Source organism: Tribolium madens, unplaced genomic scaffold (genome assembly GCF_015345945.1).
Source record: "Tribolium madens isolate multiple individuals breed KSU strain unplaced genomic scaffold, Tmad_KSU_1.1 Scaffold_19;HRSCAF=116;Tcas5.2_LG9, whole genome shotgun sequence".
In the NCBI taxonomy this organism is placed as follows: domain Eukaryota; kingdom Metazoa; phylum Arthropoda; class Insecta; order Coleoptera; family Tenebrionidae; genus Tribolium; species Tribolium madens.
The window spans coordinates 2,765,921-2,784,347 of NW_025400983.1; the positions used below are offsets into that span (position 1 = coordinate 2,765,921).

At 31.8% G+C, this 18,427-nt stretch overlaps 1 protein-coding gene across 1 annotated transcript in view; it reads left to right on the plus strand.

The window, feature by feature from the left end:
- Positions 1-368: 368 nt before the first annotated feature.
- Positions 369-18,427, plus strand: part of LOC123012966 (proto-oncogene tyrosine-protein kinase receptor Ret) — a 24,749-nt gene continuing 6,690 nt past the window's right edge. The window contains exons 1-9 of the mRNA XM_044411223.1: positions 369-481; positions 8,250-8,450; positions 8,497-8,993; positions 13,828-13,996; positions 14,090-14,184; positions 14,234-14,349; positions 16,942-17,115; positions 17,163-18,012; positions 18,067-18,181. Coding sequence (XP_044267158.1) covers positions 448-481; positions 8,250-8,450; positions 8,497-8,993; positions 13,828-13,996; positions 14,090-14,184; positions 14,234-14,349; positions 16,942-17,115; positions 17,163-18,012; positions 18,067-18,181 — 2,251 coding nt within the window. The 5' untranslated portion in view covers positions 369-447. The remainder of the gene's footprint in view (positions 482-8,249; positions 8,451-8,496; positions 8,994-13,827; positions 13,997-14,089; positions 14,185-14,233; positions 14,350-16,941; positions 17,116-17,162; positions 18,013-18,066; positions 18,182-18,427) is intronic.

Below are 18,427 nucleotides of genomic sequence, written 5' to 3' on the forward strand. Positions count from 1 at the left end.
TAGTAAAATAATCATCTTTAGTTTTCCTGAAATTCTGACGTTCTGTTTGAACATTTTTAGAATAGTAAATTTAATTATATCAATTTTTTTTTTATTTATGAGAACAGATTCTTACGATTTAACTTAGAGCTGAAACATCTTAGCCTCTATAATTTTTATTAAAATTTATTTTTTAACATTTTTTACTTTTTTATTTGTGTTAATGTTACATTTGTTCAAAATTGCAAAGGTCGCGACCTTCGCAACCGCGTGCTATTCTCGTTAGCATAGTGGCGGTGATAAGACTGTTATGTACACGCAACCGCCGGTGGGGGGCGGAAGTGCATGCCTCCGGGGGCGGCTAACGTCGGCGTTGCGACGCTCACTTCGCCGTCGTGCGTCGGAACGTCGCAACTTATCCCAACTCGATGATTTTTTGGCGCGAAAGTGCAACTTTTTAGTGCAACAATGTTGTTCATACTTTTCACTTTTTTCACATTCGGTAAGTTTCAGTGTCTTTTTTTCAGTCGGGGAAAAATCGGGATGCTGAAATGCCAGCAGACAGACGGCGTGAGTCATCCGCGGCGAGACACTTCCTGAAAAATCTTTCAATTGATTCATTATTTCAGCAAAAGGGCAAAATTACCGGCGATAAAAACGCCCATTTTTGCCAAGATAACGCGTGAAATATCACCCTTTCGGGGCTAATTGAAAAAAATCCTTTCACAAGTCTATTATCTGAAAAAAGTTTCAGGGAGGCAACAGGCATTTTTCAGGGTTGGGCCGTGATGTCAGACTTTTAAATGGAAACGACTTGATTATTCAGCAATGCGAAATATTTCGATGAAAGTTCAAAGGGGGCAAAAAGCCTAATATTTTCCCGGTGATTTACTAAAGGATTTAGGGGTGGAAAACGCCCCCAAAACACGCTTTTTAACACAAGTGGCCATGTATCAACATCGTATTTACTCGTAAATCGATAAAATTCGGACGCAACATTTAAAATATTCACCCTAGAATGTCGAAAAGTTGTAAAATTTTTATGACAAAAAGATTTGAGACACAATTTATTTTCAAATTTGTTTGCAACTCTCATATTACCAGAGTGCTTTTACAATGCACTTGCGAATTTGCATTAAGAGTTAGAATCAATATTTGCACTTAAATTACACTGAAAAATGAAAATTTTTCAGTTTGTTCAACTCCTGAAGCTTTTTAAAGGTGGTTACGTGCTAATAAAACTTGGAACATTTCTCGTTGTTTTCCTGAAATGGGGTTAAAAGTTTCGTCCTCCAGGGATCAACCGTCAGTCCAAATACATTTTATTACAAATTTATTTAACTGAAAATCGCTCCGATATTAAATGGAATGCAAAACCGCTTCACATTTTACATAAAATCAATAACTCGCCCAAAAAACTCCCATTTGAATTAAATTAGGAACATATGTCTCGCTATCATTCATTTATTGTCACGCTGGGTGTTCTATTTTTACCATCAAGTTGATAAATGTCACGGGATGGGCCGAATTCATAAATATTTCGAAAGGCAAATCGACAAACTTGGTCAATATTTGACCAAAATGAGATTAAGTCTTTATGGTCAATAAATCGAAACACTTGCATTTTACCCTCGTGTGGGCATTTTATTATGTGTACACTTTATTAATTACACGAGAATTTTTTCAGCCAAGGCCGCCCCTGCACGCAAGGTGTAAAGTTCGGAAATTTATCTTTGAACATGGATTAATTCCCGATTAGTTATCGATAACGAGATGGGCAAATATTTGCAAAAAAACATCACCGATTAGCATTTTTCTATGAAAAATTATTAATTACGTAATCGAAATTTTAAACGATAAAAGCCTCTGATCTGTTTTTAATTAAAATTAAAAATGCTTTCAGGGCAAGACTGAATCGATAAAGGAAAAGTCAAATGTCATTTTTTTATGCTAAATCAAGCGAAAGTTTGATATTTTCACACGAAGCTTTAAAACTAATTAGAAATGACGAAAAAAATTGCCGCAAACTTGACTTGAGGGAATTTCAGATTTTTATTGTTGTTTGGAGCGTTTTATGTAAATGTTGTTTGTCTGATTTTGTTGCGATTTGCATAGAAATTAAATAAATTCATGTTTCAGTGAAAGCGTTTTTCAGTGGTTTCAAGTGTTTTATAAGCGAAACAATGTAGCATAATTCAGGTATAAAACTGCACTTCTTTGGCTGTAATAATGTTATCTTGCAAGATAAATGGTCCTGAAAAGAGAAGAGTAAAGTGTAATGGTGCGTGCAATGCGTGGGCAAACTTTATTTGGCCAATCTTTTTTTGTAGAAAATTTATTATTTTATGAATGATGAAACTGGACTTTTCAGTTTTTGTCTTGATTGAATAAAATGGAAAGAAGATTAAAATATGGCAATTTTCTTTTATGAACTATAACAAACACGTTAGCGTGAAATTAAAAAAATAAAAGTTTTACGTCTAAACCCGGATTATCTGTCGCAATGAAGTGAACTGTAGAGCTTTAAACAGCTTTAATTTGCATTATTTCGATAAGTTTTCACAATTTATTTTATTCCAAACACAAAGTCGGGTTTAATTTCATCCATTGTCCGTTTTTCAGCAGACAAGCAAATATTTCAGGCGATTTCTTCATTTGTATTGTTGGGTGATCGGTCGCTTATCGGACTATCGCAAACTTTTCAAATTTTTATTTCACTTTTTGGCTGAAAAATTTTCTGAAACTTTTTTTTCAGCAGAAGCAAATATTTAATTTTTTTTATTTGTACTGTCGGGTGACCGATCGCTTATCAGACTATCGCAAACTTCTAAAATTTTTATTTAGGGTTTTTGGTTGAAATATTTCAAAAATATGTTTATTAAATTTCAATAAAATTTTTCGAAATATCTCAGTTTTCAAGTGTCAAACCCAGATTTTTTTTGCAGTCAACTAAACTGTAAAGCTTTAAACGGCGTTACTTTGTATTATTTTAATAAATTTTTACAATTTATTTTATTTTAAACGCAAAGTTGAGTCCAATTTTACCCATAGTCTATTTTTCAGCAGACAAGCAAATATTTCAGGCGATTTCTTGGGTGATCGGTCGCTTATCGGACTATGGCAAACTTTTTAAATTTCTATTTCACTTTTCTGGCTGAAATACTTCTTGTTTATGTTTCAAACTTGAATCAATCAAACTTCAATTAATTTTTCAAGAATATTTCAGTTTTTCAGTGTCAAATCCAGATTATCTCTTGCAGTGAACTAAACAGTAAAGTTTTACATTTGCATTATTTCAATAAATTTTTACAATGTATTTATTTCTCACACAAAGTTGAGTCTAATTTTACCCAACGTCTATTTTTTAGCAGACAAGCAAATATTTCAGGCGATTTTTTTTATATGTATTGCTTTGATTGATTATCAGACTATTGCAAACTTTTGAAATTTTTATTTAATTTTTTGGCTAAAAAAATTTTTGAAATTTTTTTTTTAGCAGAAGCAAATATTTCATGTTTTTTATTTGTATTGTTGGGTGACCGATCGCTTATCAGACTATCGCAAACTTTACAACTTTTTATTTTATTTTTTTGTTTGAAATATTTCAAAAACTTATGTTTATTAAATTTCATTTAAATTTTCAGAAATATTTAAGTTTTTAGTGTCAAACCCAGATTCTTTCTTGCTGTTAACTAAACTGTAAAGCTTTAAACGGCTTTAATTTGTATTATTTTAATAAATTTTCACAATTTATTTTATTTTAAACGCAAAGTTGGGTCCAATTTCACCCATCGTCTATTTTTCAGCAGACAAGCAAATATTTCAGGCGATTTCTTTATTTGTATTGTTGGGTGATCGGTCGCTTATCGGATTTTTTAAATTTTTATTTCACTTTTCTAACTGAAATATTTCCTAAAACTTGTGTTTATGTTTCAAACTTGAATCAATCAAACTTCAATTAATTTTTCAAGAAAATTACAATTTTTCACTGTCAAATCCAGATTATCTCTTGGCAGTTTCAAAAAACGGCTTCAATTTCTATTATTTCAATAAATTTTTACAATGTATTTTATTTGAAACACAAAGTTGAGTATAATTTCACCCAACGTCTATTTTACACTTTTTTGGCTGAAAAAATTTTTGAAACTTATGTTTATGTTTCAAACTTAAATTAAAATTTTAGGTATATTTTATTAGTTTTTGGGTGTCAAGCCTGGATTATCTCTTGCAATGAACTGGACTGTAAATCTTAATGGTTTTCCACAATTATTGAAAAATTAGTTTTTTATAGAAAAAAATATTAAAAAATCTGAATAGACAAAAAGTAATTAGTTAGTTTTAAAGTTTTTAATAAATTTAATTTAATTTTCTAATTTAGATAAAGATCCCTTAAAAAAAGTTCAAAAAAAAAAACAAATTTGTAAAACATGAGTTGATTTTCATTTACAAGTTTTTTACCAGTTTTATTAATTCTTAACTTGAGAAATATAACACAAAGTAACTTTTCTTTTTTTAAAGTATGTGGACATAAATTCTAGAATTTTTTTTGCTTAACAAATCATCTTTTTTTCTGCATTTACACTGAGCGCTATTCAATAAGCCGAGCTTCTTCGATTTTTGATTCGGATAAAATAAACTAACTGGAAAAAGTTTGAAGGGTTTTTATTGCGTTTAGGGAAAGAATTACAATTTCGGAGGTCTACGTCTTGAATAATGAAAAAGTTTCCTGCTACCTTCATCCAGCACCGCCAGGAATTAAAACGCAAAGAGGCGAATGATATATTCCTCAAGTGGGAGGAAAACGCACACTTTCCACCTTGTGTAAAAATGTTTTTCCTCGAATAAATTAAATTCGTGACAGCAAATCGAAATCGTGACATTTACCACCTCTCTAAATATTTAAAATTTATTACTTGACGTAAACCAATAACAATCTTTGATAAAAGTTAATGTTAATCGACATGCAAATACACTAATAATATTTCCATTGCTATACAACGCTGAAATGAGCTTTTAGTACACCCGATCGATAATTTATTACGAAATTTTTTCAGTTTCAACCCTCGCGTGCCCACACATTAAAACACGATTAAAATGTAAGAAATATTCGCGTAATTGTCGCTCGCGTTGTAATTCCTTGTGATTTATGGCCGGTCTGGTATTGAGTGACCGACACGATTTATATTCCCTGAAATTTATCACACGTTTTCAGATGTGACACGAATTTCGTCGAGATTTCGTCGTAAAGTGACAGCTGCTGACACTGAAAAACCAAAATATTCCTGAAAACTTAATTGAAGTTTGATTGATTCAAGTTTGAAACATAAACACAAGTTTCAGGAAATTTTTCAGCCAAAAAAGTGAAATGAAAATTTGAAAAGTTTGCGATAGTCTGATAAACGATCGATCACGCAACAATACGAATGAAGAAATTGCCTGAAATATTTGCTTGTCTGCTGAAAATGGACGATGGGTGAAATTAAACCCGGCTTCGAATAAAATAAAAGAAAATTTATTGAAATAACGCAAATTAAAGCCATTTAAAGCGTTACATTTCAGTTCACTCCAAGAGATAATCCGGGTTTAACACCCAAAAACTAATAAAATACCTGTAAATTTAATTTATGTTTAAAATACAAACACAAGTTTCAGGAATTTTTTCAGCCGAAAAGTGAAATAAAAAATTTAAAAAATTTGCAATAGTTTGATCATCAATCAAAGCTATACAAATAAAGAAATCGCCTGAAATATTTGTTGTTTGCTGAAAAATAGACGTTGGGTGAAATTAGACTCAACTTTGTGTTTGAAATAAAGTAAATTGTAAAAATTTATTGAAATAATGCAAATTAGAGCCGTTTTTTGAAACTGCCAATTAGGGTTTTACAAATTCCTGTTTCAGGTTTATTTTAATTCTCAACTAAAAACTGAAGAAAATTAAAATGTTTTCATTGCAAGGGATAATCCGGGTTTGACACTCAAAAACTAATTAAATATACCTGGATATTTAATTTAAGTTTGAAACATAAACACTTGTTTCAGGAATTTTTTTAGCCGAAAAATAAAGAAATCGCCTGAAATATTTGCTTGTCTGCTGAAAAATAAACAGGTGAAATTAGACTCAACTTTGTGTTTGAAATAAAGTAAATTGTAAAAATTTATTGAAATAATAGAAATTGAAGCCGTTTTTTGAAACTGCCAATTACAGCTATAGGGTTTTACAAATTACTGTTTCAGATTTATTTTAATTTTCAACAGAAAAACTGAAGAAAATTAAGATGTTTTCATTGGAAGAGATAATCCGGGTTTGACACCCGAAAACTAATAAAATATACCTGGAAATTTAATTTAAATTTAAAACATAAACACAAGTTTCAGGAATTTTTTCAGCCGAAAACTAAATAAAAATTTTTAAAAATTGCAATGGCCTGATAATCAATCAAAGCAATACAAATAAAGAAATCGCCTGAAATATTTGCTAATCTGCTGGAAAATAAACCTTGGGGGAAATTAAACTCAACTTTGTGTTTGAAATAAAGTACATTGTAAAAATTTATTGAAATAATGCAAACTGAATCCGTTTTTTGAAACTGCCACTTACAGCTGTAGGGTTTTACAAATTTCTGTTTCAGATTTATTTGAATTCTTAACAGAAAAACTGAAAAAAATTAAAAATTTTCATTGAAAGAGTAATCCGGGTTTGACACTCAAAAACTAATAAAATATACCTGAAAATTTAATTTGAGTTTAAAACATAAACACAAGTTTCAGGAATTTTTTTATCCGAAAAGTGAAATAAAAATTTTAGAAAATTGCAATAGTCTGATAATCAAAGCAACACAAATAAAGAAATCGCCTGAAATATTTGCTTGTTTTCTGAAAAATAAACGTTAGGTGAAATTAGACTCAACTTTGTGTTTGAAATAAAGTAAATTGTAAAAATTTATTGAAATAATGCAAACTGGAGCCGTTTTTTGAAACTGCCAATTACAACTGTAGGGTTTTACAAATTTCTGTTTCAGATTTATTCTAATTCTTAACAGAAAAACTGAAGAAAATTAAAATGTTTTTATTGCAAGAGTAATCCGGGTTTGACACTTAAAACTAATAAAATATACCTGGAAACTTAATTTAAGTTTAAAACATAAACACAAGTTTCAGGATTTTTTTCAGCCGAAAAGTAAAATAAAAATTTAAAAAAATTGCAATAATCTGATAACCAATCAAAGCAATACAAATAAAGAAATCGCCTGAAATATTTGCTAATCTGCTGGAAAATAAACCTTGAGGGAAGTTAAACTCAACTTTGTGTTTGAAATAAAGAATTTTGTAACAATTTATTGAAATAATAGAAATTGAAGCCATTTTTTGAAACTGCCACTTACAGCTGTAGGGTTTTATAAATGTTCTGTTTCAGATTTATTTAATTCTCAACAGAAAAACTAAAAAAAAAATAAATAAAATGTTTCAATTTTTTTGTGAAACTTAGTACATATATTTAAAAACTAAATTAAATTTAACAAATTAATTTTTTTTATATTTTTTGTAGAAAAACGAAATTTAAAGAAAAAGTTTAAACATTTTCTACAAAAAATTAAACACTTAATCTATAGATAACACTGAAACTTTCAGTTGTTACAAATAAATTCCTACAGATTTGAATTTTTCCATTTTACTTCAAAAAATACCAAGTTTTTTGAGTTTTTTCACTTTCGTCAAGCTCACCTGCATGCAAAATGATAACCGAGAAATCCAAAATTGGCAATAACAATAACATTCGCACGTTTCCGGCTCTAATTGGAAAATTCGCTCGGTGAAAATTTAATTATAATGATGATTCGGGGAAATTAAGCGGGTCAATTTCCGTCTTTTACATTTATTTAACCGACCATAAACCGCCAAGGCATTATTATCGACGAGATTAAACCCTAGCTAAAAGCTTGCCTATGCCGTAAAAGGCCTAATTACTGTCTTCCAAACAGACACAGACTTCAACAAAGCCACGGCAAATCGATACACATCATGCAAAAGCATAATTTACGGCCCACCACACCTCACGAAAATGCCCCGTCATTTCTTTCACTAATCCAAGCTTCAAACTTATTCAATAATTAGTGAAAACTAGAAACTGGTATCAAATACCGTCAAATTCGAAGTTGTAAAGGGGCTCGCGGCTTTGCCGCTCGCCCCCTCCTAACCTCCGATTCGCAAATGTTTTGTCATCAAGCTTCAATCTTATTCACTGATTAGTGAAAATTTGTCTCTCTTTGCAGCAAATGGCGTCTATTTCAGCATGAGCGATATCAACATCACCATCCCCATCGACAAGGGCAAATTCCCCCTCAACAAGCAACCCTTGGCGAGCTTCCTCGCCCACGGCGATCCTCCCCTCAACTTCTCCATCAACAATAACCTCCTCAAAATCACACAAACCGGCGATGTCTTCTTCAGCCCCAATTTCCCCAATTTCACAAGTAATTAGAAAAAAATAACAAACTCGGATTAATCCGTCAATTGCAGAAGTTGACTCGATTTCGGCCCAAATCTCAGTCCGAGATAACTCCAATAAGGAAGCTACAACGCACTTAAACTTGGATTTTGTTCTATTAGACAGTCTCGATTGCGATTTGATCGTCGAGGAGTTGTGCTTTTGGAAGACAGTTCGATATAATTTCAGCGAAAACGCAAAACCGGGCCGAGTTGGGTCACTAGCGTCGCCGTTTCTGGTAGAAATGTGTGCAAGTTGCGAAATTAACTACAACCTACTCAGCAAGAACAAGGAGTTTAGGGTGGGGTCATCGGGGGCTTTACACTCGATTGAGTCGACGGAAGCTCTCGATAGGGAAACACAATCGTTGCACTTATTGGAAGTCTCGTGTAGTGTTGAAAATTCCAAACACACACTTAGGAGTATCAACCAGACTCTGGTGGTGGCTGTGGGAGACGTCGATGATAATCCGCCGAAAGCTCAAGAGAGGAGCATTAAAATCAACATGTCATCGAAGCATGTCCATAAGGTGAGACGTATTCAGAGCTTTCAGTGAATTAAGCTTTGTTCTGAAGCTCCATTCACACAATTGGAAGTTTGCCGACCTTGTCTTAGGGAAATTAAATCATGTAAAGGCAATGATAAATCATAAAATTTGGGAGCTTTCGGAAAAAGCTTCCTAGAAACACTTTCATTTCGCTCAAATGAGCTTTAGTGGAATTATCAGTCAAAACATTACTAATTAAGCTCATAAAAAACATTCAAAAATTCAGAGCTTTCGTTTTCAGACAAGTTTTGAGACCTAGTCTTAGAGAAATTAAATTGATTCAAGGACAATGATAAATCATAAAATTAGTGAGCTTTCGGAAAAAGCTTCTCAGAACTACTTTCATTTCCTTCAAACGAGCCTCGGTGTGAATTATCAGTCAAAACATTGTTAATGAAGCTCACAACAAACAATCAAAATTTCAGGCATTTACATTTTGCAGGAACTGTGTTGTATCAGCTTTTATAAACATTGCAAAACAATTAAAAGCTCTACAAAATTAGAGCTTTTTAAAGTAGTAAGTTTTCGTCTACAAAGTAGTATAATTAATTATTACAGTTCATACCAAATCATTGATTTTTTTCAGCTGAAATTCAGAGATTTACTTTTTAAAATAATCGTTGTCACAATTGTTTAATGTTTCGTTTTAAAAATTACTTAATTAAGTTAATTCACTAATATACTCTTTTGTAAAGAGGGTTATTTTGATAAAAATAAAAGAGTTGAAGACAAAGACAAAGCTTTGTAAGTAAAATTTTCATTCTACTTAAATTTTTTGCTGAAAATCTTATTAATAATTGAAATCCACAGCATTTTGCTAGTTCTCCTAAAAGTACGCTATTTTCAGGATGTATGGTTAGAATTAAAGTTGAAATAAATGAAAAAACGAAACCCAAACTCTCGATAAATATATCTAAGCTTTCTTAAGAAAGCTTATCTTGAATATTGTCCTGCTTTTCAAACTTACTGCTAAAACATAATTAATGAATTAAGTTAGCAACAGGCATTTATCTATTCCTGCTGAAACTAAAACTAAGCCTCTCACTAAAACATTTGTACTTCCTGGTGAAGCTTTTAATTAAACAGAAATGTGGATTTAAATTTAAACACTGTTTAACCTCTTAGGATCAATAAAATAAGGACATTTAGCATTAGCAGTCAAAACATATACTCACACAAACATTTGATAGTTCCTGCTGAAACTAAATTTTAGACATTTGCATTTTGCAGGAATTGAATTGTATCACCAATTGTATAGCTTTTATCAACATTACCTAACAGTTTAAAACACTAAAAAATTAAAGCTTTTTCTAGTAGTGAGAATTAGTTTTCCTCCAATTGAAAGTTTAGCAAAATTTAATTGAAGTAAAATAATGAGAAATTAAAAAATTGGTGAGCTTTTAGAAAAAGTTTCCGAGAAACACTTACATTTTGATCCAACAAGCTTTGTTATAATTATTATTTACAACATTGTTAATTATGCTCACTACAAACATCTAGAATTCTAGACATTTGCATTTTGCAGGAACTGAATTGTATCACCAGTTGTATAACTAAGCACCAAATAAATCAAAGCTTTTTAAAGTGATGAGTGAGCTTTAATCTACAAGACAAAAGCATAAGTGATTATTTTCGTTTACAGCTTTGCTGAAATTCAGAAATTTGCACTTTGCAGGAATCGTTGTCTATATGTATAATTTTTAAAAAAAGTTTAATTTTTTTTTTATTTTTAATTAGGCTCAAATAAGAGTTTAGTAAGCAAAATTTTTATTTTTTGCTGAAAACCTTATTAATTATTGAAACTCACAGCGTTTTGCTATTCCTGCTAAAACTACCCTATTTTTAAGACGTATGGTTAAAATTAAAGTTGCAATACATGAAAAAAGAAAACCTAAAATTTACAAAAATATATTACCTAAAGCTTTTTTTAAATATTGTCTTGCTTTTCAAACTTACTGCCAAAACATGATTAATTAATTAAGCTCACAACACGCATATCTCTATTTCTGCTGAAACTAAAACTAAGCCTCTCACTAACACAATGGCACTTCCTGCTGAAGCTTTCAGTTAAACAGAAATGTGGTTTAAAATTTAAACACTGTTTCACCTCTAAGGATCAATAAAATAAGAACAATTAGCATTAGCAGTCAAAACATGGATAAGCTCACACAAACATTTGATCGTTTCTGCTGAAACTAAATTTCAAATATTTGCATTTTGCAGGAATTTGATTGTATCACCAATTGTATAGCTTTTATCAACATAACAGTTTAGAGCACCAAAAAAGTCAGAGCTTTTTAAAGTAGTGAGCTTGCGTCATCACCACTTAAAAGTTTTGCGACCTAGTCTTAGAGAAATTAAATTGATGCAAAACAATAATAAATCAAAAAAATGTGAGCTTTCAAAAATCTTCCGAAAAACATTTTATTTCGCTCAAACAGGCTTTGGTGTAAATTATCAGTCACAACATTGTTAATTAAGCTCACAACAAACATTCAAAATTTAGAGCATTTTCAGTTTGCAGGAACTGAGTTGTTTCAGGTTTTGTAAATATTGCATAACAGTTAAAAGCACCAAAAACATCTGAGCTTTTTGAAGTAGTGCGCTCTTGTTTATAGAACAAAAATATAATTAATTATTTTAGCTTCCAACAAACCTATAGTTTTTTCTACTGAAATTAAGAAATTTGCATTCTGCAGGAATTGTTGTTAACATTATTTCATAAAAATGTTGAGTTTTATTTTTAAGATTTTTAATTAAATCAATTAGTTAATAAACCTCTTGCACATACATTAAAACCCAGGTAAGAGTCTTTTATAAGGTTGCTATTCTGAAAAAAAAAAAAAGCTGTAGACAAAGACAAAGCTTTGTAAGTAAAATTTTCATTGTGCTTAAATTTTTCGCCGAAAACCTTATTAATTATTGAAACTCACTACGTTTTGCCATTCCTGCTAAAACTTAAAATTAAAGTTGCCATAAATATAAAAAAAAATCGAAAAATATATCTAAGCTTTTTTTTTAAAAAAAAAACTTACCTTAAATATTGTTCTGTTTCTGAAAGCTTGCTGACAAAACATATTTAATTAATAAAGCCCTCGACAAATATTTACATATTCCTGCTGAAACACTTGTACTTTCAACTGAAGCTTTCAGTTAAACAAAAATGTGGATATAAACTTAAAGACTTAAGTATTAAGGGTGGCAGTCAAGATATTGGTAATTAAAAGCTCACGCAAACTAAACCAAACTAAATTTCAGACATTTGCATGTTGCAGGAATTGAATTGTATCACTAATCGTGTTGCATAAAAATACAGTTTTTTTACCTTGTAGAGCTTTTAAGCACCATTAAAAAATAAGACTTGTTAAAATAAAATATGTTTTTTTTTCAGAAAATAAAGGTCAAAACAAAAGAAAAATAAAAATGTTGACTATGCTGAAATAAGTTTAATTAATTGAGCTTGTAACAAATGTTTTATTATTCCTGCTGAAACTATGTTATTTGCAGGACGTGTAGTTGCCACTGATGCCAATTAAAACGCTTTTAATAACTTTGTTGATTTAAGGAAATTGTAAACGTACTCGTAATAGAAAATATTTACTTTAATTAAAATTTTCAATAAAGCTTTTTACAAATATTTTAAAGCATTACCAATAAGTTTTGCTACCAAAACATAAGCCTCTTACTGAAATATTTGTCCTTTCTGCTGAAGCTTTTAGTTTAATAGAAATGTAAATTTGCATTAAAAAATATTATAAAACACTTTTTAACCTTTAAGCTTTTATTAAACTTAACCAACAAAAACATTAAAAAAAGTTTACATTTTCATTTAACCGTTGTTCCAAAGCTCAAGCTTTTATTAAGATTATGAAAGTAGAGAAACAAGCACAACGCTGTATATCTGCAGAATCCCTTAGTAATGAAAGGGAGACTACAATAAATCAAGAAATTAGTGACGTGTCGTTACCACGAGCTTTGAAAAAGCTCATACAAATAGTTTCGTCTTGCTTTAATGAACTTTTGCTTTGGATTCCCCCACAGAAACATAATTAATTATGCAAGTTTTACTATCATAAGCTTAAAAATAGGAAAAACTTTTATTACAATTCGAGCTTTTGCCGTAAATTACTCTGCATACAGATGAAGCTTTATGTTTTTGTTGCTGTTGCAACAGGTTTTTATTGAAGCAGTTAAGCGATTTAAAGCTCTGTATTTCTCTATAAAAGTGATATTTGGATGTTGCTTACCCGAGCTTTGCAAATTAGTCTCCAAAAAGATAATTAATAGCTTAAGCTCACAGCAAACATTCTCTTATTCCTGCTGTCATGCAGCCGTTTGCAGGAACGGTAACTCTATCTGGTGCCAATTAAACCGTTCTCTCACATATTTCTCAAACACTGAGTATATTTTTGCGAGCTTTGTCCCACTAAAGGGCCATAAAGCTCGCATGAACACGACCGTATATTTTATATTAGAATGGCACGATCCTGCCATTCCTGGAACAGCAGAAGCGTTTTTAATCCCATGATTATCTCTGGATTATTTTATAAAACTTGAGTCGAGTAATCTTGACACGTAAATGGTCTTGAGTTATCTTTGTTTTTGGGCAAGATTCATTCGAGCTTGAGCTTTCCGCAGTGCGACGAGACTCTTATAAATCGAGCACCTGTACCATTAAATGTTATTTAAATCGGTGATAGGCGCAAGTTCGTGGAAAATCGTAAACGGGGAATGTTATCGCCTGAAACTAAACTAAAACAACTGATACGATTTATCCCAGTTTCAGGATTGCGCTGAAATGTGTTTTTCATTGCAGGATCAAGTGGTTGCACACAAAGATTTAATTTTCAGCGATAGGGATTCGTCCGCTGTTAATAAATATAAGCCGGTGATTTTGAACGATACGCTGAAAATCCTGAAAGCTCAATGCAACAAGTTTTCGGATGATCATTTGAAGCAGGAAGTTCAAACTGCTGTCCATTGTAGTAAGTTTTATCTTGATTAATTTGTGCTCACGCACGAAACACACCTTGATTCTGAAAATCAAGAATTAATTACAATTTCCGGGATTTTTTCAGAACTGAAATTCACGAAAACAGTTCCGGTGAAAAAATCAACTTATTCAGTCGTGTTGCAATTAAACGACACCTCCCTTGTTAATGGAAATGGAGCAGTAAGTTTTATTTTTATCTGAGTTTTCAGGAATTTAGTCATAATTTCAGGTTAATGTCCCAATTGATTTGCAATTTCTGGATGATTCCGGGCATCATCCCGGATTGTATAAAAGACAGCTGAAACCGACTACTCTTTATCCCAGCAACAAAATTCAAATTTTCAGGTATAGTATTATTAGTTCGCAATTGATATACTGGAACAGCATAGGAGAGTGTTGCGTATATTGGACTTCAGTTTAATTTATTATTTATTTATATTACGTTAATGTTCTTACGTTTGCGTAGATTCTGAAACCCTAATTATCAAATTTTTCATTTTTACGTTTTTTTACGTAGAAATGCATTTATTTTATTTAAACAATTTGATTTTACATTTTTACGTTTGCGTAGTTACGATTATGGCAACTTTCATTAGGCAAAAAGTCTATAATTTTTTACTGTTTCTTTTACTTTTATGTTTTAACATTTTAACATTTGCGTTTTTACATATGCATTTACACGTTTGATTTATTTATTTTATTTTATTTCCGACACGATTTATTATAAAATTATAATCGAAATAATTTTTATTTTCTATATCATTCTTAAGTTTTTACGTATGCGTTTGCACATATTTTATGTGTTTACGTTTTACGTTTGTGTTATTATGACTGCATTTATAGCATGGTTTCCGCCTACGTTTATTCTTGCGTTCTTGAGTTTACACAAGTTAAGTTTGCGTTGTTACGTTAACGTTCTTACGTTTATACTGTTACATTTTCACGTTTACGTTGTTACGATTAGGCATGTTTTCCATTTACGTTAATCTTCGTGTTCTTAAATTTACACAAGTTTACACACAAGTAAAGTTTGTGTTTATTGATTTTTTACGTTTGCGTTCTTACGTAAGCAATTTGATATTCTAACATTCTTACATTTTTACGTTTACTATTGTTACGATTACGACAAACTTTGATAAGAATAGTAGTTGATAAAATAGCACTGTTACTTCTATGTTTTTAAGATTCTATGTTTTTAGGTATTTACGTTACGTTAGATTTGCATTTACACGTTAATATGATTACGTCATAAGTTTTGGCTTAAACTTTTTAAAACCTATATAAAAAAATTTAACAATTAATAAAATCTGATATTTTCTACGTTTACGTTCCCATATTTGAAATTTTTTTGTTTAGGTTTAATTTTTTTTAAGCCGTAATTTATAAATTTATAATGTTTTTACGTTCTTATGCTTTACTTTGCATTAAAATTTTTATGTTTTTATGTACTTTGGTATACTTTTATGCTTGCATTGTTACGCTTACGTTTACGTTCCAAAATATTTTTAATTTTAAATTTTTTCAATTTTTTTTAATTTTTACGGTTGCGATTTTTACGTTGTTAAGTTATTCTTCTAATTACCGTCATTAAAAATAAGTAAAATCTTGAATTTCGATACTAATTTATCAAATATTTTTATTCTTAGGTTTTTTACGTATGCGTTTCTGTTTATATTTTGTGTTTGCGTTATTACGACTGCATTTATAGCATGGTTTCCGTCTACGTTCATTTTTGTGTACTTAAATTTACACAAGTTAAGTTTGCGTCCTCACGTTTACGTTCTTACGTTTATACTGTTACATTTTTACATTTTCAAGTTTATGTTGTTACGATTAGAGCACCCTTTTATTAGAGAAGAAGTCGATAATTTCGCACTGTTACATTTACTTTTATGTTTTTAAGTTTTTTTGTTTTTACGTTTTAACATTTACGTTCTTACATTTGTATTTACTCGTTTTATTTACTTATCACTTATTTATTATTTATTACACAATTTATTATCAAGTTTTATTTGCAATAAATATTTATTTTTTATATTACGGTTAAGCGATTTTACGGTCTTATGTTTGCGTCTATATGTTTTTACGTGGTTAAGTTAACTTTACGTCAACTTACATCAAATGTAAGTAAAATTTTAAATCCTGGGATCTTTAATAATCAAATATTTTTATTCTTACGTTTTAAAGTTTTTATATTTTTTACGTATGCGTTTATACACTTTTCTGATTACGTTTTATGTGCTTGCGTCCAATGTTTGCGTTATTACGACTACACTTATGGCATGTTTTCCATTTACGTTAATCTTCGTGTTAACATTTTTACATTTTTACGTTTACGATTGTTACGATTACGACAAACTTTGATAAGAGCAGTAATTGATGATATAGCACTATTACTTCTACGTTTTTACGATTCTATGTTTTTACGTCTTTACGTTACGTTACATTTGAATTTACACGTTTATTTGATTACGTCATAAGTTTTGGTTTAAACTTTTAAAAACATATAAAAATTTTTAAAGATTAATAAAATCTGACGTTTTCTACGTTTACGTTCCCATATTTTAAAATTTTTGTGTTTATAATGTTCTTACGTTCTTATGCTTTACTTTGCATTAAAATTTTTATATTTCTATGTACTTTGGTATACTTTTAGGATTACGTTGTTACGCTTACGTTACGGAAAATATTTTAATTTTTTTACTTTTTTTATTCTTACGGTTGCGGTTTTACGTTTATGTTTTTAAGTTTTTACTGATAAATGCAATTAAAAAAAGTATAGTTTAATTCTTACATTTTTATTTTTACTTTATGTCAGTAAAGTTCTACGTTACGTTGCGTTTTACGTACTTACGTTTAGAGTTGCGTCCAATATGTCCAAGCAATACTCCCCTACAATAATAAATAAAAATCGTTTTTTTGCAAATAATTTTTCAGGACCGCAGCCCCCCTAGCCCGCCTAACCCAACCCCGCCACCTCCACAACTCCACAAACTTCACCCTCACCCCCCTGCTCCCCAAACACCACGCCATATTCAACGTGACCTACATCGAAGGAATAATTTTCGTCCACGATTCGGAAAATCTTCGGAACGCAACCGAATTCGTGAGGTGCGTCCCAAACCCTCCAAATCCAGATCTCTAATCCCAGATTTCAGAGTGAACATTTCCTGGATGCAAAACGATTCCCTGAAATCCGATGAAATCCAGATCCAGATCGTCGACGAGCCCACAAAGACCTGCAACGACGTGAGAAAATTCAACGATTGGGAGCACTGCGCCCAATACACCACCCCCGAGGAGTGTCTCAGCCCCAGAGCGTGTGCCCTCGCCACGGGAGGCTCCTCCAGTGTGGAAAAACGGAAGCGGCCCCAACGGTGCATGTGGCGGGGGGAGAAAACCCCCTCGAACGAGCCGACGACGCTTTACGCGACCTGCACCCCCGATGTGGAGACATGCCCCGACGAGAAGTGCGACGAATTGGAGCAGTTGGAGAGCACAGTGTGCCCCCAGGATTGCGCCGAGGAGGTGTTATTCCCCGCGGAGAGGAATAAAATGACCGGGAGGGGGATTTTCAGAGGGAGTGGGGTTTGTTTCTGTAGTACCCTTCAGTGCCATTGCAACCCTTTGGAGTACGTGAAGGTTCCAAAAAGGCGAAAGCCCACCAAACCCCCCGAAACTACCCCTTTTTTGGCCAATTCCAGTCGCCATACCAGCAACGTGACCAAAATCATGGGGATTGAGCTCGCCAAGTGTGGTACCACCTGCATTTTTGGGGTTATTGGAGGAGTGCTCTTCCTGGGGGCTGCTGTGGCCCTTTTTGTCATCTGCTGGAAACTGGATAGTGTGCACAAGGCTGTTCGGGATAAGTTCGGGGAGGAGAATCAGGATCTGGCAGCCCCCTTGTCGGACTACATCGACCGGTCTATGCCCGAACCACCCCTCAATTTCGAAATGACTACTTCTCTTGCAGATACGGCCATTTTAGGCATCATCAACAAGTATGCGGTAAGATTTCAGGTTTCAGGTGGGTCGTTAAATGTAATGTGAGGTTTGGTGTAGCCCGACCCCAAGTGGGAATTCCCGAGGAATCAACTCATTATTGAGCAAACGCTCGGCGAAGGGGAGTTTGGGAAGGTTCTTCGAGCCAAGGCGCTGAATATCGCTGGAACCCCAGGTCTGGTAATCACAATAAAAAAAAAATTCATTTATATTTTTTTTAATTTTTTTTTTATTTCTATGAATGAATTTGAGGTTTAAGTCCGACAATCCGTAAATAATTTCTTGTTTTTTTCTTTTTTTATTTTTTATATTTTTTTTTCAATAAATAATTTTGACATTTAATTTTAATATATAATTTTCAATTTTTCCTGTTTTGTTCTACTTTATTTATTTTTTGTTTTTATTTTAATCTATAAGTTTG